This window comes from Primulina huaijiensis, chromosome 3 (assembly GCF_012295235.1).
Source record: "Primulina huaijiensis isolate GDHJ02 chromosome 3, ASM1229523v2, whole genome shotgun sequence".
In the NCBI taxonomy this organism is placed as follows: Eukaryota; Viridiplantae; Streptophyta; class Magnoliopsida; order Lamiales; family Gesneriaceae; genus Primulina; species Primulina huaijiensis.
Window position 1 is genome coordinate 26044993 of NC_133308.1, and position 26298 is coordinate 26071290.

The 26298-nt window shown below is 35.6% G+C and overlaps 5 protein-coding genes and 2 long non-coding RNA genes across 11 annotated transcripts; 5 read left to right on the forward strand and 2 right to left on the reverse strand.

Annotated features, from left to right (window-relative positions):
* Positions 1–4987: 4987 nt before the first annotated feature.
* Positions 4988–7192, forward strand: LOC140974112 (glutaredoxin-C3-like). 3 transcript variants are annotated; one of them, XM_073437361.1, is made up of 5 exons: positions 4988–5118; positions 5226–5484; positions 6486–6559; positions 6694–6792; positions 7037–7192. In XM_073437361.1, the coding sequence occupies exons 1-5, from the start codon at positions 5037–5039 to the stop codon at positions 7090–7092; spliced, it is 570 nt and encodes a 189-aa protein (XP_073293462.1). In that variant the 5' UTR covers positions 4988–5036; the 3' UTR covers positions 7093–7192. The 3 variants fall into 3 exon arrangements, with proteins under 3 accessions (XP_073293462.1, XP_073293463.1, XP_073293464.1); XM_073437362.1 differs by having other exon boundaries at positions 5014–5118; positions 5266–5484; XM_073437363.1 differs by having other exon boundaries at positions 5020–5118; positions 5278–5484.
* Positions 5491–6455, forward strand: LOC140974113 (uncharacterized). Its single transcript, XR_012174727.1, has 2 exons — positions 5491–5633; positions 5862–6455. It is a non-coding gene; the product is annotated as an uncharacterized lncRNA (long non-coding RNA).
* A 674-nt stretch (positions 7193–7866) lies between the features above and the next one.
* Positions 7867–12350, reverse strand: LOC140974111 (probable methyltransferase PMT27). Its single transcript, XM_073437360.1, has 8 exons — positions 10919–12350; positions 10547–10696; positions 9856–10126; positions 9645–9755; positions 9392–9566; positions 8639–8911; positions 8346–8540; positions 7867–8256 (listed from the first exon to the last, which is right to left on the reverse strand). Exons 1-8 carry the CDS (start codon positions 12143–12145, stop codon positions 8040–8042), a joined length of 2619 nt encoding a protein of 872 aa, XP_073293461.1. The 5' UTR covers positions 12146–12350; the 3' UTR covers positions 7867–8039.
* A 1662-nt stretch (positions 12351–14012) lies between these two features.
* Positions 14013–16192, forward strand: LOC140972317 (protein SHORT INTERNODES-like). The gene is made up of 2 exons (XM_073434762.1): positions 14013–15175; positions 15557–16192. Exons 1-2 carry the CDS (start codon positions 14515–14517, stop codon positions 15952–15954), a joined length of 1059 nt encoding a protein of 352 aa, XP_073290863.1. The 5' UTR covers positions 14013–14514; the 3' UTR covers positions 15955–16192.
* Positions 16193–18635: 2443 nt separating this feature from the next.
* On the forward strand, positions 18636–20840 carry LOC140974116 (glutaredoxin-C3-like). 3 transcript variants are annotated; one of them, XM_073437365.1, is made up of 5 exons: positions 18636–18766; positions 18874–19132; positions 20134–20207; positions 20342–20440; positions 20685–20840. In XM_073437365.1, exons 1-5 carry the CDS (start codon positions 18685–18687, stop codon positions 20738–20740), a joined length of 570 nt encoding a protein of 189 aa, XP_073293466.1. In that variant the 5' UTR covers positions 18636–18684; the 3' UTR covers positions 20741–20840. The 3 variants fall into 3 exon arrangements, with proteins under 3 accessions (XP_073293466.1, XP_073293467.1, XP_073293468.1); XM_073437366.1 differs by having other exon boundaries at positions 18662–18766; positions 18914–19132; XM_073437367.1 differs by having other exon boundaries at positions 18668–18766; positions 18926–19132.
* Positions 19139–20103, forward strand: LOC140974117 (uncharacterized). The gene is made up of 2 exons (XR_012174728.1): positions 19139–19281; positions 19510–20103. It is a non-coding gene; the product is annotated as an uncharacterized lncRNA (long non-coding RNA).
* A 674-nt stretch (positions 20841–21514) lies between the features above and the next one.
* Positions 21515–25998, reverse strand: LOC140974114 (probable methyltransferase PMT27). Its single transcript, XM_073437364.1, has 8 exons — positions 24567–25998; positions 24195–24344; positions 23504–23774; positions 23293–23403; positions 23040–23214; positions 22287–22559; positions 21994–22188; positions 21515–21904 (listed from the first exon to the last, which is right to left on the reverse strand). Exons 1-8 carry the CDS (start codon positions 25791–25793, stop codon positions 21688–21690), a joined length of 2619 nt encoding a protein of 872 aa, XP_073293465.1. The 5' UTR covers positions 25794–25998; the 3' UTR covers positions 21515–21687.
* Between the last annotated feature and the right edge of the window lie 300 nt (positions 25999–26298).

Here is a 26298-nt window from a genome sequence, read left to right on the forward strand (position 1 = left end):
ATGGAAAATTCCAGGCCGAGATGAGGCTCCTATTTCTACAATTGCACAGGAGAAGCCCCTAAGCCCCTCTAGATGCACAGAAAAGTCGAGAAGAAGGTGCCCAGGAGCTCGAAAAGTGGCGCCTAGGTGCTTAAAGTGCTGTTTGACGGCAGTTACAGTGATCCAGTGCATTTAAATTGGTGTCTCCAGATGTTTTTCATTTGAATTTTGGATGAAGGGAAATCCCAATGATGAAAAAACACGTCTCTATAGATTGATAATATTAAATACATGATCAAAGGTCATTTAAAAGCATTTGAATTTTGAAGAAATTCTGCAGACACATTTGCATTAATTTTGTCAACATTTCTTCCATCCTAAAAGCAATAGAGTTAATTTATATCATTTTCTAGTTATAAAACTTGTAATTTACTGTGTTATAATTACAAGAGAAGTTGTATTTTGGGAGAATATTGTCAATACCAGAGCGGGTCAAAATCTTCTCAAGAACACAGTGTTCGACACTAGCCTCAACTTTTGGTGTTCATTTGCCATCTTCAAGATACCACCACAAACATTAAGAAGGCTCAAACCGTGCCTATATCCTTGCATCTGTTCCTACTTCAGTTAATGTGAATTTTTTACGGGTACATGGACCACCCACGAACCACAACGGGGGCCTTGGTTCAGTTTGTTGCTTCCTTATAGAGTTGCTTTCCATTTGAGCTGATGTGAATATAAACACTTGTATGCAACCCAATTATACCCATTTTTTATCCGGAGTAAGTTTGAAAAGATTTACAATGTTATATTTTAAACTTATTGCAATCTTATTTTTGCTAAATTGGGCATAAGACGGCCGTTATCAGTATAATTTATCATATCTCGTTTTGCTCTGGCAAGTGAGTGAAATATTTGTATGATGTCAAAGACAGTTCTATGAAAGTCCACAAATAAAACTAAATGAGCCAAATATGACCATATACTCTATCAGAAAAGTCCATACTACACCGAGTCCGATATAAGTTCTTGGATCTTCTGAGCCTCACACGAATTTATGTGGGGTCCTTTACCTATTTTGGGGATGCAAGTGTGACACATGACGAAGTACAATCAAATCCCACTCTAACACATAAAACCTAGTTGTTGTACGTAATGCCACAGAATGTAAGTTGAGTTTAGAAAATGCAACAACTCTTACCAAAAAACAAACAGTGATACGTGATCAATTCCATTGAATATAAGTCGTTAACGGTTTCACACACCCTGTGCATGCACATAACGCGTGCGTAATAGAAGGCTCACATCACATTTTTATGTAAGTGGATTTTGGAGTAATCATAGTTTGTTTTGCAGATTAATCTTTCTTCTCTGATATCATACATCGTGAGCTTATGGTGTATGTGATTAGGTAGACATGAAGCTGACAAGTGATTGGCATGGATTTGAATGTAAAAGATTGTTATTCCTTGAAGAATTTCAAATTGTGCTAAGTTCTTTCATTAATAAACTGAGTCTTACCCTTGCTCCTTCAAAACAAGATTTATAGCTTTTGTGTTATATTTGAAACATGATTTTAAGTTGTACCTAATAGTTATTGTATTTAGCTTTACCATTAATTTAATTTTTAGTTGGAATGTACCTAAAATTCACAGGGAGATAGTAAAAAGACAAGTGAGAATATTTTAGTTGGAATGTACTTCTTGCATTTTCAAATAGCATATTCAAATATAAATGCATGTGGGAGGTAGCAGTTTCCCCATCCTTTCTCACCAGCCATGAGTCTTGCACCATTTATTTTATTCATTAACGCACCTCTTTGTTGGTGTAGTTGGGAATGGAAGTTCACGTATATCAACCATTGTTGAGATCTATTTCGATGAGATTAAGTAAGAAGATTGAGGAAAAAACTTTCAAAACTAGAAAGAAAATTGGAGATTGTTATCGTGGAAGATATATAGGCTGCGAGAATAGAACTAGAAAGCTAATCGAGGAAGATAGACAAAGAAGAGAAGCTTAAGATATAAGAGATTTCAAATACACCAAACGCGAGTGCTATTTGAAATTCATCCCTAAAAATCATTTTCCAAATCAAATCACTCTCTTTAAACCAATTCCTCAATCAAAACACAACTTTAAAGAATTGTGTGAACTCTAATTTTCCTAAAGTTGATCTAAAGTTTATCACTTGAATTCTAGCAAGCTCGGTTTTTGTACAAACATATTTCTCATTATTTATGCATGATAAAGATACAATTTTATTTGCCGAGGATACTAATTAATTGCATGTAAACTTTATATATAGAAATCTGATATATATCCATAAAATATTTTATATACGATCCACTTCGACTTATCCTTATGACATTATATTATATCACTATTATTTATCCTTATATCCTGAGTTCTTATTGTGCCAGAATAGCGCACCGAAAAGTACGGTCGAACAAAAAAGCTTTTGTAGAGCTGTGAGTCGGGTTTTTGCATAAAAATGATATTTTTTTTATTAGTTGAGTCAGATCAAAATTAACATGTGAAACACGTTCAATTTTGTGTTAAATGTAATATTAGAGAATATTTTAAGAATTAATTTTTCAGTGTAAAATTTGAGATAAATAAGTTGAAGATGCATTTGGTATCAAGGGCATAAACTTTATCATCTGAAGTAAAATCTATGCTAAAGTAATTAGAAAATTAACAGAGTTAAGTTTGGCAAAGTACTTATAATCTGCAGGTACTAAAAGCCTAATACTTGGTCAACTTGTGTTTTTGTTTTACTTTTATGTGATAATGATTCGGACAATTTTTACTGAAAGATTCCTGAAACTGCAAACTATTCTTTTCGTGCTGTGCATGTCAAAGAATCTAGAATTGTACGTACAAACTCAAGTCTTCCTTTCTAGACATGACATTATTAAAAATATATATTTATACAAAATATTTAAATAATGAAAATTGAATGTTAAATAAAGAGGAAGTTAGTGAAAAATTCCCAATCAAAATATTTCTTTGGGTTCACTCTCTACCCACAAAATTGTGGTACTATGTCATACAAAATATGGTACACTTCATGTGGAAATATGGTATACTTCATGTGGAAATGTGGTATTAAAAAAGTACCCAGAGACTGAACACAAAAAAAAATCGACGGCGAAGGCCAATTTCCCTTTAAATAAACCTCATAAGTTATAAGATTTGTCTCACAATCGAACTCATAACTTAAATGTGCATTTCATTGAATCGTGGAGATAAAAGATTGGTTTTTCATTAATTATAAGATATGTATTATAGTTTTATAGATTAATAATATGATTTATATCAAAAAAAATTATTATTAGATTGAACACAAAATATTATATATATATATATATATATATATATTGACAATTTTTAACTTTTCTAAAAAATAATAATAATTTTTAAAAAAATTCTACTTTCTGGTTTTAGTCGTGGCTTTCCTATTTATTATCTCTGCCTACATATATGTCAAAATGAACTCTATCTACCAATCCCCTAAAATCTGACGGTTTTTTAAGATTGTGGCTGATGCTCGGAGTTGAGAAAGTTCGAGTTTGAAGGGTTTTTTTTTTCTTTTTTTGACATAAAATTGAGTACATGAATTCAGTCAAACATGAATTCCATTATACTTAATATGTATTTATTTAATAATGTGATGTCTTCGTGAAAATATTGAGTAATATAAATAGTATTGTATTATCAAAGTTGAAATCAAGTCATTTTTTTATAATGTATTTATTAAGTAATCTTCCAACATATTTTTCATCAGTAATCATACTGTCATTTTAGTTTTTTTTGGGTTATGTTTTGTATAGACAAGAATTGTAAAATGTAGTTTAATTTCTATGATTGTAATTATAATGGTTAGTTTTGTTATAATTATGTTTATAATGTCTAATTTTTTCCCAAAATAGACGTATAATCTTCGTAAGAAATATCCATAAGAAATATGGTAACTACAAATTCAAATAGACACATTCGAAGTTCGAATTTTTATCATTAGTGGCTCGAATGATTTTTGGAATTGAGCTTCAGCTCGAAGTTTTGCAAACAACACTCGTCGAAGAGGTGCTGCTTCCTCGGTGGCCTTTGCCGGTGCATTCGATGTATTACTTCCAACAAATTAAAATTACACAGTAGTGGGTCTTTCATCTCCCATTGTAATTTATACTCAAATCTCAAATCGTACTTCTCCGAGCCCGACACGAGAATGACATTCTCTATTCCACCTTCAGGTTTGAGTACCATCCCGAGCAAGCTCTTCCACGTGGAAGAGGTCCAGTCCGGTTATGTGTTAGAGAACCATTGGGTTTCGATGGTTCAGTTTATACATAGATCTTTCGCCTATAGACCCACCTTTTGCGATGGATGACGGAGGCAAAGACAAAAAGAAACGACCCACGATGAAATCTCATTACGGTGTAATGACGAGAGAGAAACCGCATTGGGCTCCTGAGTACAAGCATTAAAATTGAATATATTTATTATATAATATATAAATATTTTAAATAAAAATTCTCAAATAAAATAATTTCAACTCAAATTCGATTAAAAAAAACTCAAATATGTTCGAGTTCGATTAGAATTCAATAATTTCAAATATGAATAAAATATTTTTTTAAACAAACTCAGAAAATTTGCGAACATATTTGATTCGTTTAGAGTCCTAATTTATGATATTACATATTTCAAACTAAAATTTTAGTTTTAAAATTTTAAATAAGTTTTTAAAAAGAAACATATATTCTCTCCAAAAAATATATATATATATATATAGTTTTGATATGCTGCACACCTACCGTGCACACCTATGTGAGCATCAATGAGGTGTCACTTACCTATTGGATGTGATGAAATATAGAAAAATTGCGCATCCAATAGGTGAGTGACACCTCATTGGTGCTCACATAAGTGTGCACGGTAGGTGTGCAGCATATCAAAACTATATATATATATATATATATATATATAAAATGAATTTTACTGTCAGAATATATATAGTCGAAAACTTTGGCGTTTTCTGAGAATGTAAGGAAAGTATGAACGGATCGTCAAGAGCCCTTCAGCTACGCCCCTTGCCTTCGTCATTTCTTCCGTTCGTGCGCTCCAATTTCTCCAGAGGTACACTAATTCTTCTCAAATTTCCCATTATGAAATTTTATTAGCCCTTTTTAACTCAATTTTTTTGTCAGATTGACGGTAAGATGCTGCGATCTTGATTCTCGCAGGTGTAAATTTTTTGCCCCTAAAATATATTGTGAAACTCAGTTGTTGTTATAGCTTCGAACCCGAAAGAGAGAGCAATTACGTCTTCAGGATGCCGAAAGTGGGTTTGCAGCGTCGCTCGGTTTTAATTACAGCGGTGGCTTGTTTAATGCTGCTGGAAAAATCTATTCCGCAAGCCCTAGCTTCCAATTCTGCTTCAGCTTTTGTGCAGAATGTCATATACTCTAACAAGATTGCCATTTTCTCCAAATCCTACTGCCCGTAAGTCTTGTCACCCTGGCGCGCTAGCGGTGTTTGATTATACATTTCATATATCGGATGTTAAGAGTGATATTTTTCGTCTCGATTTTAAAAATGGAATGGTGCTGAGAACTGCTACTACTAGTTGAATAACAATTTGAAGGGGATTAGTGTTATTTTTTAGATCTTCACAGCATGTTAAGATTGTATAATTGAGTGTGTATGGGTGAAATTTAGGAAGACGTGTGTCTCGTTTCTTGGTTCAGTGTACTTATTAGATTGAAGAATTAATGAAGAAGCGTGTTTTCGTTTCTTGGTTCAATGTAACTGATCTTCTCCATATCACAGTTTTTTGTCATTTTTGTTACGGACCGGGCATTTGAGAATTGCTGTAAAAGAACTTGATCGAGCAAGAAGTTATTTACCCTATGGTAAATGTTTAGTGTCAATTTTTTACAATCTCTCTTCATCATGCAAAGGTTTTCCAATTACGTGAGAAACATGAAATCATAACTTCTTCTAATATCTTCTAAGTTATTTAATGACCTAAGCACAGCTTGCTCTCAATTAGAAAGTGAATGAATTTAGTGATCCACAGCTTAATGTCAACTGCAATAACTCACGGTAAGACTAACAAATGGCTGGGAACTGAGAGAGTACAGTGTTGTCTTGACAATGAAGTCAGAAAGTGATAGATACCAAAAGGCGGGGCTCAAGTGGTTTTGGTCCTAAATTTGATATGGTGCCATCAGTGATGGCTTGTTCTTATGTTACATTTTACAATATTGGCTTTGGCGCATCTGAGCATGTGTGATTGCTGGTGGATCTGGTGCTTCATCAATTAGAAAAACTGTGTCTGAAACTGGTTTAACAAATTCTATTTTAGCGTCTACATGTTAAATTTATATTTTGTAGCGCACAAATTTGGAAAATTTACTCCGAATCTGCAGATTTCAAGCATAGGAGTTATTCTTATGTCCCAAAGCTATTTATTCACTCTTACGGTTTTTTTCTGAGACTAGATATTCCTTGCGGGCCAAGCGAATATTCAGTGAACTTGCTGAGCATCCTTTTGTCGTGGAGCTTGATCTTCGAGGTATTGGTCAAGTATATCCATTTTTTCTATTAGCATATGTTCACTGATGAGATTTGCCTGAGGTGGGTTCTTGCTTTCCTGTTGCATCACAACAGGACTTGCGGATGCTGATTTTTTTCCTTGATGACATGTAGATGATGGGTACGTAATTCAGGACGTTCTTTTGGATCTTGTTGGCCGACGAACTGTCCCCCAAGTATTTGTGAATGGCAAACACATTGGTGGCTCTGATGGTAGGATTCATTTTTATTTTAAAAATGTTATATACTGTGAAGAAGTAATGTAATGATATTATCCTTTTTCCTGATCGAGTGAAGTCAGGAAATAATTAAAATTGTTTCTTTATATGTTTTATGAAATAAGCTTTTACCAAAAATATGAATATCTATTTGATATATATTCAAGTGAATTGAAATTTATTTGGAATACGTTGCTGCAACTGAATGACATCGGTTTTTCTTTTATCTTCTAAATTAGATCTCCAAGCAGCAGTTCGGAGTGGTAAACTGCAAAACCTTCTGAGTGGTGCTTGAGGAGACATCTCCATGTGAGCCAACCTCACATAAATGAAGCTTGAAGTTGTTCTTTTTGGGATGCTGAATATGATCTAGAAATATAGAAAGATCTTTAACCTGGAATTTCATGATATCTTTTCAAGGCAATGAAATTGTTGAATGTATCAATTCCATGTTCGTAATGATTTTAGAGTTTATTCTAGGAACCCTATTCACTTCACTCTGAGTTTGAGTGACATTGGTTGCCCTTGATGGTTTTGATGAATGTTGAAGTGTGCATCATTTGGAGATTCATAGAAACTTATGAACACAAGTTTTATTTTGTCCTTGGCTGTAGTCTTCGTTAACAATGTTAGATTTTGTGACATTCATTATGTATCTCAGGAAAGAAAGCCGGTCATGTGCGCAGGCGATTGCCTGCACAAATATGAAGTGTTTATTTAGGTCCCTTTAACAATGAATATTTCGGAGGCTTAGATTTTGGCTGGTTCATTTGCAGCTTATTTTCTGAATAGCATTGGATTTTCATGATCTGTGTGCGTTATTTTATCTACTGGAGGTTGTGTTGATCCAAATAATATATAAATTTTGCAAGTACCATGGTGGCCACATTAGAGGGTGCTCAGTCAATGCGATTCAGACTTTCCTTAAAAAGAGTGCACGAGGTTGCCAAGTTACGTGTCACTGCCTATTTATATCATATAAAAATTTTAAAATCTTGCGACCAAAATGAAATACAAAGTTTGTATGTCCTGTGACATGATCGGTATAGATATACGGCAGATATGGCTCGTTGTGTTTTGGAACGAAAAATAATAATGAGAACCAGAAGAAAATGGGAGCCCCAAACAAGTCGTCTCCTGTATAATCTGATAAAAATGGTGTTTAAACTTCCGAAAGGATAAAATATTGCCTTTGTAGAAATCTTTTCATGCTGCCCACGTAATAACATTCTTGCACTCAAATCAAGATGGAGCTGTGTAGGAGTCTGGTCGCCAATCAGATTTCTGCGCACTGAGTATCCCTTCTTGGTTTTTTGAGAAGGTTAAGTGAACCTCCCAATGCAGAGACTTCAACAAATTCTCCACTTCTCCAACTGTGCTGGAGTCGTCGCGCACGATCAGTTTGCCACCTGGTCTGACGATTCTGTCAATCTCTGCCATGACTCCCACAAGTTTACACCTGTAAGTGCCAGCTGAATCAGTCGTCCTGCCTACAGTTTGCAAGTATAAATTGTAATATGAGTGAATTCTAAGATCAACCAGCAGTACCTCTTTTTCAGTTTTGTGAAAAGATGATCAGCGTGTAGGAGATCATATGTTCTTGGATATGTGCTGAAGGATTCACACCAGTCATGATATATCCCAAAAAGACCGCGTTCGTAGATTATGGGAAGTGTATCTGGAGAATCTACGTTCACCACGTTCATAACCCATACTTTGAGGTCCTTCAGTGCCGCGGCAAACCTGTAAGCATTTCTCAGTGTCAGTTTTTGCTTTTGAATCCCTTTAATGACTATATATAGTGTAGTTATTGAAACAAGCTGATAACTGTGTTTAGTTACCCTCCATAAACTGCTCTCATGTCCATGACGTTTCTCACATTGGACCAGCTAATACCTAAACCGCTCATATATGACTTGGTGACCACCTTCTTCCAGTGTTCATAGTCTGATGCAAAGTCATCTGGAGCAGGCTTTCCATAAATTCCCATTTGTGACTTATTTAGCCAGTATGGTGGTATTTGCAACCGCTTAGGCCATTCTTTTGGCCATTGCGATCCTCTCTTGTCCTTTTCAATTGGAACCCTGTGCATGCATGGCTGCAAAGGTACGTACCTGAAAGATATCATCCTACTTGTTATCTGGATCCAAACTGCAGGCCAGAAGAGAAGTTACAGTAAATATGTTGAAGCAACAGAGGCCTCTGTCACGTTCTGCTAATTTTCCTCTTCCAAGACCTGTAAGTGCTAAGGAGTTTTTTCCTTGGTAGAAATATGGATGGATGTTTGCTATCTTATTACAATTCTTAATAGAAATCATGCCATTTCGAAGCTTATTAATTTACGAGTTCATTCACTCATAAATTTAAAAGCCAATTCTGCCACTTTGACTGGGTTTTACGCTAATCTGTCGTGCAGCCAAATAAACTCTAATGCGAACTTATTGAATTATTTGTCTTATGATTTGAAGCACGCATATACTTTTGCTAATACAAGGACATCCAATACGTTCCTCACTAAAAAATGATTAAATTTCCTACTGCACAAAGATTATAAGTTTTGGAATGTTAAATCATAAGAAACCACGGGGACCTACCATGCTGCATTCGGATCATCATCATCTTTACACATTTGGGGTTCACTTTGCCCTCTTTTCTCATAGCAATTGTTTGAGGTTGGCTTCTGAAATATAGCAGCACCAATAGAATTCAGTCTGTCTTTCCTAATTGTGACTACCTCCCAACACATGGCAGCTGTAAGGTTGGACATAGCTACGAGGAAGAGAACATGTAATGGTATAGGTTAGCTCTATTTAAAAAAAAAAAGATACAAAAATTGAAGATAACCACCTTTCCATATCATTACATCTTCCTCAAGTGTTTGATACACGGGAGTTGCTGACCAAACAAAATAACCTCCTGGCCTAAGCACCCGATTTAGTTCCAAAAGCAGAGTACCACCTTCATCAGAATCCAATTTTTTAGAATGGATTGTATTGGTTTAACTTTTGCTAAAACATGGAAAAATATTGATACATAAGAATAATATGAAATAGAGAACCATCTGCATGCCAAGGGACTCGGCAACGTGCACAGTGCACAATGTCAAATACGCTACTAGGAAATGGCAGTCTCTGAGAACCCATCACAGCAGATATTGCTGGTATTCCCCTTTCAAGCGCGAATTGGACTTGAGCCTCATGTTCATCTTTGGGGGCAAAAGACATTGCAATTACATCTCTTTCAAAGAGATAACCTCCAAAGCTGGCCACTCCACAGCCAACATCCAATATAACTCGAGTGCGTTTTCCCCAAGCAATATTTGGCACTGCCTACAAAATATTATATTTAGGACACGTCTTGATGAATTCAATTTAGTGGATGTTAATTTATTTTTGATCAATTTAGTTTTATTGTAATGAATCTCAAACACTTTCAAATTGGCGCCATTTATTATTCGTTCTTCAAATACTCCATAAATCAAATCCCTTCCTACAAAAGAAAACCTTCTAGAATTTCAAGAATCAGCCAAGAAGTTTTCAGTTAGGTAAGCAACTCACTCAATGGAGTCCAGAATAACAGTTGGAGAATTAACTCATTCATCGGAGTCTACCATAGGCATATTTGTGTTATGTCAAGAGCATATGACTCAGTGCATGTATTGTATTTTCAAATTTATTCGAATCAAATGTGTGGTTTACATGTTAGTAAATGTGATATACTTTGTTTTCATCATTGGTAAAATATCTTACCTCTTGTATGAAATCAATATAATGCAATGCTCCATGAATGAATTGTGTCCCACCACCTGGGAAAGTGAGGAATTCTCCAGTTACCTTCACCCAGTTCTGGTGCCCCTTCACTTTTGCCAGCAATGTGTGTGGTACATTATGGTACCATATCTGCCACCACCAGACACGCACACGCACTAAAAATTCATCATGATAATGATAGCAGTGACAATAGAAATGATACAATAACAATATTATACTAATAGTAGTGTTGTGGTGCTGATAATAATAGTATCGGCAGTTGCGGTAATATAGTATTGATAATAATATATAATAAATAGCAATGAATACGACTAAAATTTACAAGCGTAAATGTTCTCTTTGTGACTACACCTTATCTCTGCTTTGAGGCCACATAATTGGCGTCTTATACCCCTTTGGCAGTGGAACCAAGCAAGTAGGAGACTCCTCAGGGCAATGCCTTTCACGATGTTGGTAGTGTTTCATGTTGTGTATTTTTGCTATTGCTTTCAGATTGTCCAAACATGGTATGTAATCTGCATCTGCTGATACATTGCACAGCTGCCATGTATAACCGTAGATGCTGCTATCTTTTTCATTTGATCCAGTCTTTCGTCTCTCCTTCTGGTTCACTGACTGGTCTGCTTGAGTAAACCATGCCTTCTTGGATTCTACAGATTCTTTTGGTATCTCCGTGTTCTCCCCGTTTGGAAAGGTATTGTCATCATTTTTCTTGGTGAGTTCTTGATTATTTTCTTGTGAATTAATATCCTGATTAGTTTCTTTTGTATTACTTTCATTTGATTCTTTCAAATCTGAGCCATCTTCAACTGAATTTATAGATGCCTCGTCATGTTGGATTTGATCATCACTTATCGCCCCATTTGGATCTTTTTTTGACTGCTTTTCTCGTTGCTTTTGTTGCATTTGTGAATCTTCCTGCTGTTGATTGTCTCCTTTATCTGAAAACTGATTTTGTCCAACTGTTGAAGTATCATCGAAATGTGATCTGTGCTGAACTCTCGGATCTTCTAAATCTTGCGTTTGCTTGCTCGCATGATCATCACCATTTTTAACTTTCTTGCTTTCAAACTGTCGATTTTCTTCTTTCATTCGTTCATCTTGTTGACTTTGAGTGCCTGTTTCCTGAGCAACTTGCGTCTCATATGCTATTTGGTTTTCTTGTTCTTCTACATGCTCTTTCCCCTGATCATCTAGAACCTCCGTTTCCTCCTTGTCGTTTCCTCCTCCAACGGATTCGTTATTCGATGCATCTGCATCATCAGAAGTTGATGCATCCTTCTCGCTTGGCTCCACCGGTTTGATGACATCATCAGGTAATTCACCAGGTACGTCTTCAGGAACCAGATGATCATCTTTCTTCGTGTTGTGCTTCGAGTGATGAGTTTGGGAGACGGATGTTATTTGTTGTGGAACTTTGTCGGCGGTTCGATAGGTGGATTTTGGTGGAGAAAAGGAATTTGATGCTAGAACCCATACTCCCAATACACACAATGCTACAAAGACTACCGTTGTAACTGTGGACGAATAAGACGTGCCTGAGGATCGCTTACTCCCACGAGGTTTACTTGTCGCCATGAGAGACTTTAAGATACACAAAAACGGACACTGAATACAGACATTAACGAGAGGAAGATGGTGACACAGATGAATGAATGGAAGTTGTGACAGAGAGATCGGCTAGTTTTGTGGGTAAGAGAGGAGTGTAATAGAAAGGTCAGCCTAAGATCCACAAGACTAGGACAACAGCATTATTATTCTTCCATGCAAAATTAAAGTAAATAACACAACACCCTCCAAGTGTGATTATACAAAAAGATGCATATTTCATTATTGTTTCTTATTCATCTTATTTTATTTATTATAGTTCAAAATATTTTTGTGTCTTCCTGATTCCGATTAAGCTGCAACTGATCAACTTATTAGAAGCGTTGCATATCAGATCTATTGCATGACCCATTGATAATAAGATCTGCCAAGCGTTTGCGTCTCTCTTCAAATTCTTGTCATCTAAATCTCCAACCAACAGATTTCTTGAAGTTAGAGCTCCATCTTACCTCTAATTTATACGAAAATGATTACCATAAACTTTGAACGAATTGTACAATAGCCAACAATCATTACTTTTTCGTTGTATGAAATGGTTAATCATATACAATGTTGAGAGTATAACTGATGATCAAACACCCTTTGTGAGTTGTGAATTAAAAATACTATTTGCTTTGTATTTATGGGCTTCCAAGACTTTCTAACTCACTTTTTTTCTTTTTACTAGTTTGCTTAAATTTATGGGCTTCTTTTTTACTATTATTATGTATGTTAATACATTACTTTCTTTTTCAATGAAGTTATTCATATAAAAAATTCATGCATGCATGCATGGTAATTAGTTTCGCCCGCCAAAATTAGAAATCCTGGTTTCGCCCCTGTTTAGCTTCGATATTGATTTTTTTTTTAAAGATTTTATCATAATATAATGTCATTACACAAAATATTTAGTATTAATATGATTTAGATATTTTAAAGTCAATTTCAATCATATTACTGCTTATGCTTATATGATCAGATTTTTCATAATATTTAACTTTGCTATCGATATAATTTAAATAGAAGTCGACATCATGTGATGAAGGTTTGTGTGTTGTTGTATATAATTCTAATGGACGCTCTATGTCAATGTTTTTATAATTGCGTATTGGCCAAATTAAAACATTTTTATGTTTAAATTTCTACGCATTATGATTCAAATTCACTAAAAGAGGCAGAATTTTATTTTTTTAAAAAAATCAATTTTGATTTTTCATTAAATTAAAATTAAACAATTTATAATACGCGTGCAATTTATAATACGCATGCATTACTTGTACAAGAATGTACTTACGCTTTCACCAGCATGCATTTTTTTTTAATTCTAATTAAATTCTTTCGTAAACTTTTATTATTACATGGTTAAAAATAGATATAAATTTATATACTTCTAAATTCAAAATTATACGTAAGGGTAGGAAAATATTTAAAAAATTTGGATATTCGAAAATGTTTTGAAACTATTGGAGGTGATAGTTAATTAGTTATAGGTTACTAAAAATTAACTAAAACAAAACATATGCAGGGTAATTTAATTACTCTGAATCGATCTTATATTTATTTTGTTACAATAATTGATTGGTTAACTTGATATCTATTTATTTATTTTATTTATGAATAATTGATTAATGTGGATTTCAAATTACTATATCCATAAAAAAAAATATTAGTTTTCACGATTGAGATAGATTGAGTCAACTCGACTCATATAAATATGTGAGTATTAGTCACAATAAACTTGTATTTTTTTTATTTAGAAAAATGACCAACAAATTCAATTGGGTGGATGGAAGAATGAAAGGAGAATATAAATGTGTAGCTGTTGCTTAGAGAGAAAAGGGGAAGAGAATGAGTTGCTTTAAGGGGGAGGCCATGGCGGCGTGGCAGACCTGTAATTCTGCACACAAAGAAACACAGCCACAGAATTGAAGGAACCCAAATTTAATTTACTGTCTCAAAAGTGCTCTCTTCTCAGCAAACAAAAAGCTGCAAAAATCACACAAAATACCCTTTAATCTCCCTCTCTCTCACACCCAAAACTCTGCATTTATTGTTGCTAATACCCTAACCCATTTTCATATTCAATTCGATCTTCGTTTCACATGCACAAACTGATGTCATTTTTGGCAGAAATAAATAATAATAGCAGTACGGTACTTGATCTTTTCTTCTTCATCCAAATCCCAGAATTTGTCTGGGTTTGAAAGCTGAAAACCCACTTTCCAAGGTACCCGAAAAGGGTTCTCTGCGGCGGAAGAACCATTTAACGCGTGCCTCCTCGCGCATCGTCTTTTTTAAGTCTGCATTTTTCAGCTGTGCTATGCTATGGACAATTGTCAGTCGCAATTAATCCATAAGAAATGGCTGGTTTTTTCTCACTAGGCGCCGGTGGAGGAGGACGGAGAGGAGGAGCAGGAACCAGCAGCAACCCTGATGATAATCAAGAAAACAGCGCCCATAATATCAACCCACCTGCTGGAATCAATCCAGAGAGCTGGTTTTTGTACAGAAACGAGGATATTTCGTTCAAGGGTACTGGTTTTGAACTCTGGCAACCACAACCACAGCCACAGCCGCAAGCGGCGGACTTGCTGCAGCGTGGCCTCGGAAACCCACATCACGATCTTTACGCCTCCGCGGGGGGGCTTGCCGTGGGGCCTAGTAGGGTAAGTGGGTTCAATGTATCTGATCGTGGGTCTCCAAGATCGGGATTCTTGACCATGAAAAGTAGCGGATCAGGTGGGGGATTCAGCTGTCAAGATTGTGGAAATCACGCCAAGAAAGATTGCGCTAATATGAGGTGCAGAACTTGCTGTAAGAATCGAGGGTTTCAATGCCAAACTCATGTGAAGAGTACTTGGGTACCCGCAGCAAAACGAAGAGAAAGACAACAGCAACAGCAACCGCAGAATCAGCAGCAGCGGCAGCAAGATCATGATAGTGGCAGAGAAACTGCGAAAAGGCAAAGAGAAAACAAAATTCCTAGCGCTTCAATGTCACTTGTACCATTTAGCTCTTCAGGTAATAATTTAAGAGACGAAAAATTCTGCACAATCTTCACCCATCAAATATAGGATTCTGTATTGAACATCAAAGAAAAGAATCGGCGAAAGATGGTACGGGGTTGATATCACATCGCATCATATCACATTTTTGTATGAAAGATTTTTGGTTTACTGTCTGTTTTGTATCCGCCATCCTCGCCACACATAACATAAAGGTTCTTGTTATTCTCTTTTTTCCTTCAATCAAGCCATTGTATGGCCTTGTACTTTTTGGCTAGGAAAACCCTATTCAACATGATCAAGATTCCTTTTTTCAAGCACTTAAATTCAATAACTTCAAAGTAATTCTCGCTAGATCATACGTGACTGTTAACTTTGTATGCCGCGTGTTTTTTAGGGTTGGAGGAAGGGAATTTCCCTGCGGAAGTGAGCTCACAAGCAGTTTTCCGGTGCGTGAGAGTGAGCGCCATTGATGAAGGCGAAGATCAGTACGCTTATCAAACTGAAGTCAACATCTCCGGCCATGTATTCAAAGGCATTCTTTATGATCAAGGCGTTGATCAAACCCATTACACGGTGGCGGGGGAAACCACCGCCTCTTCTGGCTGTGGATCTGTCAGTGCAGCTGTAGGAATTCAGCAACTTAACTTAACAAGTGCCACCTCCGCCGCATCCTCCGGCGGTGGCGTCCCGGCCTCATCAACAGCATCACCTTATCCTGACCCTTCTTTGTATTCATCTCCTATTAACAGCTTCATGGCTGGTACGCAATTCTTCCCATCCCCAAGATCTTGAAATCATGAAGATTAAATCCAAAAAAGAAAAGAAAAAAACAAGAAGAAGAAACTCCCATTTCGTTGCATTCTGTTAAATTCAGTAATCAAAACTTAAATTTATTATTATGTATGCGAAAAAGGATGTTTTGTTACTGTCATAAACCCCATTGAGGTAGGAAAGGAAATATAATACTGATCAAGAACAAGGACAAAAAAGAGAGCATGAAATGCGGGGATGACTGATTGATTTTTTTTGCTAACACTGATTGATTTTATGTTCAGATTTCGATGCATATTTTGTTTCAAGTTATTTTTTTTCATGAAATAAATTTATTATTATCAAATTTTGTATATGTACTAGGTTTTTAAGAAATATTAAAACGAATCTATGATTTGGAGATGAGAACTAATTTGATCCAAACAACTTCTGCTATAAACCTATAATGAACACAATGCACATTGGAAAATGATGATCATAATTGTGTTCAAGAAAATATACCACCGTTATCGAAACATTTGGTTCGTGAAAGTGATTTGTTTCTATTTCGTGATTGACGTTGGACCATTGAAAAGTATTATTACTTATAGAAAAAGATCGTAATTGGATTATAGAGATCATACAATAAAATATATATTTTATTGTATGAATATATGTACAACTTCATACTAATTTTTAGTCAAGGTTGAATTTTTTTATCTGTGTATGACAGTATGAGAGGCGCTTAATTTCTGGATCGGTTATTTTGAACTTTGAAAGTGGCTTTTGAAATCCCATTTTCTGCGGAAGTTTGCCTGCTGGATTTGACAAATGTTTTCGTTTATTTAATTAAAATTTTGCATTTCTTCTGGTTTTCTAGCTAAATATATAGGAGTGGCTCTTTTCTTTTGTTTGAAAAATATTCTATCTTAGATTAATAACATGGAAATTTTTCGAACAAGAAAAAAAATTCATTGGCAAGATTGGTGTTGCACGAATGTTTGATTTATTACGGATATACTTTATATTAAATTAATTGTATTAAGTTAAATAGAATTAAATGTTGCACTTGGAATGTAGTTTGAATTATTAGTAAATTAGAAAAATGAAAATTATCATATAATGACGAGGTTTTAAAAAGAAAATTGGGTGAAGAATTTAAGGGGAAATTTTTGGTATATTACTTTAAATCACACAAATTTTATTAAAAATATGATCTCCTTATTTATTTTGGACCATCTTTTTTTAAGCATTGTCCCACGTGTATTATCATGCATGTTTTTTCAAATATAAAGGTCATATATATATATAAAGTCAAAGAAGATTATGAATAAAAAAATTTATTTGACTAGATCATATTCCAAATTGCCCCAAATGCCAAATGTGTAGATATTTGATTTAACATATTTAAGAATAAGTAAAAATAAGATTTTTTTTTCTTACAGAAAGTGTCTGTAAGAAATAATTGATTCGCCTGATTAATTTTGTCAAGCAATTAGTTTGAATAAAAAAACCTTAAACCCTAAAACTCTTCGTGCATATATTTTAATTCAATTGATAGAATGAAATGAGTAATATTTGCCGATATTCACTTGATGACCCTCAATTCCGCCGATTTTAAACAAAAACTTCAATTTTTTATGACAATAGAATCCTCAACTACTATTTTTTTTGTATGCTGTTAATCTTTGAGCTAATGTAATAGCTTACAAATCACGATAGTCAGGTAAACTCTACTGGCCAGGATAAATCTTGTGCGACAAACTCGTATCATGAAAAAGTGTTAATATGATTAATCTAAATCCTTATAGTAGGTCAAACTTTCACATGTTCCACTAACTTATATACCTTAGAAGAAGAAGAAACGTCAATATTAGGTCATAAGTCTGATTAAAAAAACTGAAATTATCTCAAAATCTGATCGATCACGACGGAGTTATTATACATTTTGTGGTTCCCTATAAAATCCATGATGGATATTGATTCATCTCAACTCATCAAGGTAGCCAATTATGAATGAATTTTTTTGACAATAATATCCGAATATTTTAACTTTTTTGAACTATGCATAAGAAACAACAGAAGAAATTGAGCAGCCTAATGTTATCGAATATTTTTTTAGAATTTATTCATTTTTAGTAAGTTTTGCCAATTCAAATGTGACTTCAAAAGGGCCACAATAGTCTATACGTGCATTAAATTTTGTGACTTGTTTTCCATCACTTGCCTTCTCTGTCTCAAATTATTTAAGTACACCATGTGTGGAATCTACATTGCATATAAAAAATTAATTACGAGTTCAATTCTTTTTACTAATATTTTATCCAAAAAGCTTGTGTACATATTTTATAACATTATTTGTAGGGCTTTTGCATTAATTTGAGACTTTATCTAATAAACGTCGAAAAAATAGCAGATGTTTATTGCATCGTTATAAAACAAATATTTACAAAAATTAATGTGGAAGACACAACTTTATTATTATTATTATTATTATTATTATTATTATTTTATATATATATATATATTTGTTTATGTATATATAGAGGTGTANAATGAGGTGTCACTTACCTATTGGATGTGATGAAATATAGAAAAATTGCGCATCCAATAGGTGAGTGACACCTCATTGGTGCTCACATAAGTGTGCACGGTAGGTGTGCAGCATATCAAAACTATATATATATATATATATATATATATAAAATGAATTTTACTGTCAGAATATATATAGTCGAAAACTTTGGCGTTTTCTGAGAATGTAAGGAAAGTATGAACGGATCGTCAAGAGCCCTTCAGCTACGCCCCTTGCCTTCGTCATTTCTTCCGTTCGTGCGCTCCAATTTCTCCAGAGGTACACTAATTCTTCTCAAATTTCCCATTATGAAATTTTATTAGCCCTTTTTAACTCAATTTTTTTGTCAGATTGACGGTAAGATGCTGCGATCTTGATTCTCGCAGGTGTAAATTTTTTGCCCCTAAAATATATTGTGAAACTCAGTTGTTGTTATAGCTTCGAACCCGAAAGAGAGAGCAATTACGTCTTCAGGATGCCGAAAGTGGGTTTGCAGCGTCGCTCGGTTTTAATTACAGCGGTGGCTTGTTTAATGCTGCTGGAAAAATCTATTCCGCAAGCCCTAGCTTCCAATTCTGCTTCAGCTTTTGTGCAGAATGTCATATACTCTAACAAGATTGCCATTTTCTCCAAATCCTACTGCCCGTAAGTCTTGTCACCCTGGCGCGCTAGCGGTGTTTGATTATACATTTCATATATCGGATGTTAAGAGTGATATTTTTCGTCTCGATTTTAAAAATGGAATGGTGCTGAGAACTGCTACTACTAGTTGAATAACAATTTGAAGGGGATTAGTGTTATTTTTTAGATCTTCACAGCATGTTAAGATTGTATAATTGAGTGTGTATGGGTGAAATTTAGGAAGACGTGTGTCTCGTTTCTTGGTTCAGTGTACTTATTAGATTGAAGAATTAATGAAGAAGCGTGTTTTCGTTTCTTGGTTCAATGTAACTGATCTTCTCCATATCACAGTTTTTTGTCATTTTTGTTACGGACCGGGCATTTGAGAATTGCTGTAAAAGAACTTGATCGAGCAAGAAGTTATTTACCCTATGGTAAATGTTTAGTGTCAATTTTTTACAATCTCTCTTCATCATGCAAAGGTTTTCCAATTACGTGAGAAACATGAAATCATAACTTCTTCTAATATCTTCTAAGTTATTTAATGACCTAAGCACAGCTTGCTCTCAATTAGAAAGTGAATGAATTTAGTGATCCACAGCTTAATGTCAACTGCAATAACTCACGGTAAGACTAACAAATGGCTGGGAACTGAGAGAGTACAGTGTTGTCTTGACAATGAAGTCAGAAAGTGATAGATACCAAAAGGCGGGGCTCAAGTGGTTTTGGTCCTAAATTTGATATGGTGCCATCAGTGATGGCTTGTTCTTATGTTACATTTTACAATATTGGCTTTGGCGCATCTGAGCATGTGTGATTGCTGGTGGATCTGGTGCTTCATCAATTAGAAAAACTGTGTCTGAAACTGGTTTAACAAATTCTATTTTAGCGTCTACATGTTAAATTTATATTTTGTAGCGCACAAATTTGGAAAATTTACTCCGAATCTGCAGATTTCAAGCATAGGAGTTATTCTTATGTCCCAAAGCTATTTATTCACTCTTACGGTTTTTTTCTGAGACTAGATATTCCTTGCGGGCCAAGCGAATATTCAGTGAACTTGCTGAGCATCCTTTTGTCGTGGAGCTTGATCTTCGAGGTATTGGTCAAGTATATCCATTTTTTCTATTAGCATATGTTCACTGATGAGATTTGCCTGAGGTGGGTTCTTGCTTTCCTGTTGCATCACAACAGGACTTGCGGATGCTGATTTTTTTCCTTGATGACATGTAGATGATGGGTACGTAATTCAGGACGTTCTTTTGGATCTTGTTGGCCGACGAACTGTCCCCCAAGTATTTGTGAATGGCAAACACATTGGTGGCTCTGATGGTAGGATTCATTTTTATTTTAAAAATGTTATATACTGTGAAGAAGTAATGTAATGATATTATCCTTTTTCCTGATCGAGTGAAGTCAGGAAATAATTAAAATTGTTTCTTTATATGTTTTATGAAATAAGCTTTTACCAAAAATATGAATATCTATTTGATATATATTCAAGTGAATTGAAATTTATTTGGAATACGTTGCTGCAACTGAATGACATCGGTTTTTCTTTTATCTTCTAAATTAGATCTCCAAGCAGCAGTTCGGAGTGGTAAACTGCAAAACCTTCTGAGTGGTGCTTGAGGAGACATCTCCATGTGAGCCAACCTCACATAAATGAAGCTTGAAGTTGTTCTTTTTGGGATGCTGAATATGATCTAGAAATATAGAAAGATCTTTAACCTGGAATTTCATGATATCTTTTCAAGGCAATGAAATTGTTGAATGTATCAATTCCATGTTCGTAATGATTTTAGAGTTTATTCTAGGAACCCTATTCACTTCACTCTGAGTTTGAGTGACATTGGTTGCCCTTGATGGTTTTGATGAATGTTGAAGTGTGCATCATTTGGAGATTCATAGAAACTTATGAACACAAGTTTTATTTTGTCCTTGGCTGTAGTCTTCGTTAACAATGTTAGATTTTGTGACATTCATTATGTATCTCAGGAAAGAAAGCCGGTCATGTGCGCAGGCGATTGCCTGCACAAATATGAAGTGTTTATTTAGGTCCCTTTAACAATGAATATTTCGGAGGCTTAGATTTTGGCTGGTTCATTTGCAGCTTATTTTCTGAATAGCATTGGATTTTCATGATCTGTGTGCGTTATTTTATCTACTGGAGGTTGTGTTGATCCAAATAATATATAAATTTTGCAAGTACCATGGTGGCCACATTAGAGGGTGCTCAGTCAATGCGATTCAGACTTTCCTTAAAAAGAGTGCACGAGGTTGCCAAGTTACGTGTCACTGCCTATTTATATCATATAAAAATTTTAAAATCTTGCGACCAAAATGAAATACAAAGTTTGTATGTCCTGTGACATGATCGGTATAGATATACGGCAGATATGGCTCGTTGTGTTTTGGAACGAAAAATAATAATGAGAACCAGAAGAAAATGGGAGCCCCAAACAAGTCGTCTCCTGTATAATCTGATAAAAATGGTGTTTAAACTTCCGAAAGGATAAAATATTGCCTTTGTAGAAATCTTTTCATGCTGCCCACGTAATAACATTCTTGCACTCAAATCAAGATGGAGCTGTGTAGGAGTCTGGTCGCCAATCAGATTTCTGCGCACTGAGTATCCCTTCTTGGTTTTTTGAGAAGGTTAAGTGAACCTCCCAATGCAGAGACTTCAACAAATTCTCCACTTCTCCAACTGTGCTGGAGTCGTCGCGCACGATCAGTTTGCCACCTGGTCTGACGATTCTGTCAATCTCTGCCATGACTCCCACAAGTTTACACCTGTAAGTGCCAGCTGAATCAGTCGTCCTGCCTACAGTTTGCAAGTATAAATTGTAATATGAGTGAATTCTAAGATCAACCAGCAGTACCTCTTTTTCAGTTTTGTGAAAAGATGATCAGCGTGTAGGAGATCATATGTTCTTGGATATGTGCTGAAGGATTCACACCAGTCATGATATATCCCAAAAAGACCGCGTTCGTAGATTATGGGAAGTGTATCTGGAGAATCTACGTTCACCACGTTCATAACCCATACTTTGAGGTCCTTCAGTGCCGCGGCAAACCTGTAAGCATTTCTCAGTGTCAGTTTTTGCTTTTGAATCCCTTTAATGACTATATATAGTGTAGTTATTGAAACAAGCTGATAACTGTGTTTAGTTACCCTCCATAAACTGCTCTCATGTCCATGACGTTTCTCACATTGGACCAGCTAATACCTAAACCGCTCATATATGACTTGGTGACCACCTTCTTCCAGTGTTCATAGTCTGATGCAAAGTCATCTGGAGCAGGCTTTCCATAAATTCCCATTTGTGACTTATTTAGCCAGTATGGTGGTATTTGCAACCGCTTAGGCCATTCTTTTGGCCATTGCGATCCTCTCTTGTCCTTTTCAATTGGAACCCTGTGCATGCATGGCTGCAAAGGTACGTACCTGAAAGATATCATCCTACTTGTTATCTGGATCCAAACTGCAGGCCAGAAGAGAAGTTACAGTAAATATGTTGAAGCAACAGAGGCCTCTGTCACGTTCTGCTAATTTTCCTCTTCCAAGACCTGTAAGTGCTAAGGAGTTTTTTCCTTGGTAGAAATATGGATGGATGTTTGCTATCTTATTACAATTCTTAATAGAAATCATGCCATTTCGAAGCTTATTAATTTACGAGTTCATTCACTCATAAATTTAAAAGCCAATTCTGCCACTTTGACTGGGTTTTACGCTAATCTGTCGTGCAGCCAAATAAACTCTAATGCGAACTTATTGAATTATTTGTCTTATGATTTGAAGCACGCATATACTTTTGCTAATACAAGGACATCCAATACGTTCCTCACTAAAAAATGATTAAATTTCCTACTGCACAAAGATTATAAGTTTTGGAATGTTAAATCATAAGAAACCACGGGGACCTACCATGCTGCATTCGGATCATCATCATCTTTACACATTTGGGGTTCACTTTGCCCTCTTTTCTCATAGCAATTGTTTGAGGTTGGCTTCTGAAATATAGCAGCACCAATAGAATTCAGTCTGTCTTTCCTAATTGTGACTACCTCCCAACACATGGCAGCTGTAAGGTTGGACATAGCTACGAGGAAGAGAACATGTAATGGTATAGGTTAGCTCTATTTAAAAAAAAAAAGATACAAAAATTGAAGATAACCACCTTTCCATATCATTACATCTTCCTCAAGTGTTTGATACACGGGAGTTGCTGACCAAACAAAATAACCTCCTGGCCTAAGCACCCGATTTAGTTCCAAAAGCAGAGTACCACCTTCATCAGAATCCAATTTTTTAGAATGGATTGTATTGGTTTAACTTTTGCTAAAACATGGAAAAATATTGATACATAAGAATAATATGAAATAGAGAACCATCTGCATGCCAAGGGACTCGGCAACGTGCACAGTGCACAATGTCAAATACGCTACTAGGAAATGGCAGTCTCTGAGAACCCATCACAGCAGATATTGCTGGTATTCCCCTTTCAAGCGCGAATTGGACTTGAGCCTCATGTTCATCTTTGGGGGCAAAAGACATTGCAATTACATCTCTTTCAAAGAGATAACCTCCAAAGCTGGCCACTCCACAGCCAACATCCAATATAACTCGAGTGCGTTTTCCCCAAGCAATATTTGGCACTGCCTACAAAATATTATATTTAGGACACGTCTTGATGAATTCAATTTAGTGGATGTTAATTTATTTTTGATCAATTTAGTTTTATTGTAATGAATCTCAAACACTTTCAAATTGGCGCCATTTATTATTCGTTCTTCAAATACTCCATAAATCAAATCCCTTCCTACAAAAGAAAACCTTCTAGAATTTCAAGAATCAGCCAAGAAGTTTTCAGTTAGGTAAGCAACTCACTCAATGGAGTCCAGAATAACAGTTGGAGAATTAACTCATTCATCGGAGTCTACCATAGGCATATTTGTGTTATGTCAAGAGCATATGACTCAGTGCATGTATTGTATTTTCAAATTTATTCGAATCAAATGTGTGGTTTACATGTTAGTAAATGTGATATACTTTGTTTTCATCATTGGTAAAATATCTTACCTCTTGTATGAAATCAATATAATGCAATGCTCCATGAATGAATTGTGTCCCACCACCTGGGAAAGTGAGGAATTCTCCAGTTACCTTCACCCAGTTCTGGTGCCCCTTCACTTTTGCCAGCAATGTGTGTGGTACATTATGGTACCATATCTGCCACCACCAGACACGCACACGCACTAAAAATTCATCATGATAATGATAGCAGTGACAATAGAAATGATACAATAACAATATTATACTAATAGTAGTGTTGTGGTGCTGATAATAATAGTATCGGCAGTTGCGGTAATATAGTATTGATAATAATATATAATAAATAGCAATGAATACGACTAAAATTTACAAGCGTAAATGTTCTCTTTGTGACTACACCTTATCTCTGCTTTGAGGCCACATAATTGGCGTCTTATACCCCTTTGGCAGTGGAACCAAGCAAGTAGGAGACTCCTCAGGGCAATGCCTTTCACGATGTTGGTAGTGTTTCATGTTGTGTATTTTTGCTATTGCTTTCAGATTGTCCAAACATGGTATGTAATCTGCATCTGCTGATACATTGCACAGCTGCCATGTATAACCGTAGATGCTGCTATCTTTTTCATTTGATCCAGTCTTTCGTCTCTCCTTCTGGTTCACTGACTGGTCTGCTTGAGTAAACCATGCCTTCTTGGATTCTACAGATTCTTTTGGTATCTCCGTGTTCTCCCCGTTTGGAAAGGTATTGTCATCATTTTTCTTGGTGAGTTCTTGATTATTTTCTTGTGAATTAATATCCTGATTAGTTTCTTTTGTATTACTTTCATTTGATTCTTTCAAATCTGAGCCATCTTCAACTGAATTTATAGATGCCTCGTCATGTTGGATTTGATCATCACTTATCGCCCCATTTGGATCTTTTTTTGACTGCTTTTCTCGTTGCTTTTGTTGCATTTGTGAATCTTCCTGCTGTTGATTGTCTCCTTTATCTGAAAACTGATTTTGTCCAACTGTTGAAGTATCATCGAAATGTGATCTGTGCTGAACTCTCGGATCTTCTAAATCTTGCGTTTGCTTGCTCGCATGATCATCACCATTTTTAACTTTCTTGCTTTCAAACTGTCGATTTTCTTCTTTCATTCGTTCATCTTGTTGACTTTGAGTGCCTGTTTCCTGAGCAACTTGCGTCTCATATGCTATTTGGTTTTCTTGTTCTTCTACATGCTCTTTCCCCTGATCATCTAGAACCTCCGTTTCCTCCTTGTCGTTTCCTCCTCCAACGGATTCGTTATTCGATGCATCTGCATCATCAGAAGTTGATGCATCCTTCTCGCTTGGCTCCACCGGTTTGATGACATCATCAGGTAATTCACCAGGTACGTCTTCAGGAACCAGATGATCATCTTTCTTCGTGTTGTGCTTCGAGTGATGAGTTTGGGAGACGGATGTTATTTGTTGTGGAACTTTGTCGGCGGTTCGATAGGTGGATTTTGGTGGAGAAAAGGAATTTGATGCTAGAACCCATACTCCCAATACACACAATGCTACAAAGACTACCGTTGTAACTGTGGACGAATAAGACGTGCCTGAGGATCGCTTACTCCCACGAGGTTTACTTGTCGCCATGAGAGACTTTAAGATACACAAAAACGGACACTGAATACAGACATTAACGAGAGGAAGATGGTGACACAGATGAATGAATGGAAGTTGTGACAGAGAGATCGGCTAGTTTTGTGGGTAAGAGAGGAGTGTAATAGAAAGGTCAGCCTAAGATCCACAAGACTAGGACAACAGCATTATTATTCTTCCATGCAAAATTAAAGTAAATAACACAACACCCTCCAAGTGTGATTATACAAAAAGATGCATATTTCATTATTGTTTCTTATTCATCTTATTTTATTTATTATAGTTCAAAATATTTTTGTGTCTTCCTGATTCCGATTAAGCTGCAACTGATCAACTTATTAGAAGCGTTGCATATCAGATCTATTGCATGACCCATTGATAATAAGATCTGCCAAGCGTTTGCGTCTCTCTTCAAATTCTTGTCATCTAAATCTCCAACCAACAGATTTCTTGAAGTTAGAGCTCCATCTTACCTCTAATTTATACGAAAATGATTACC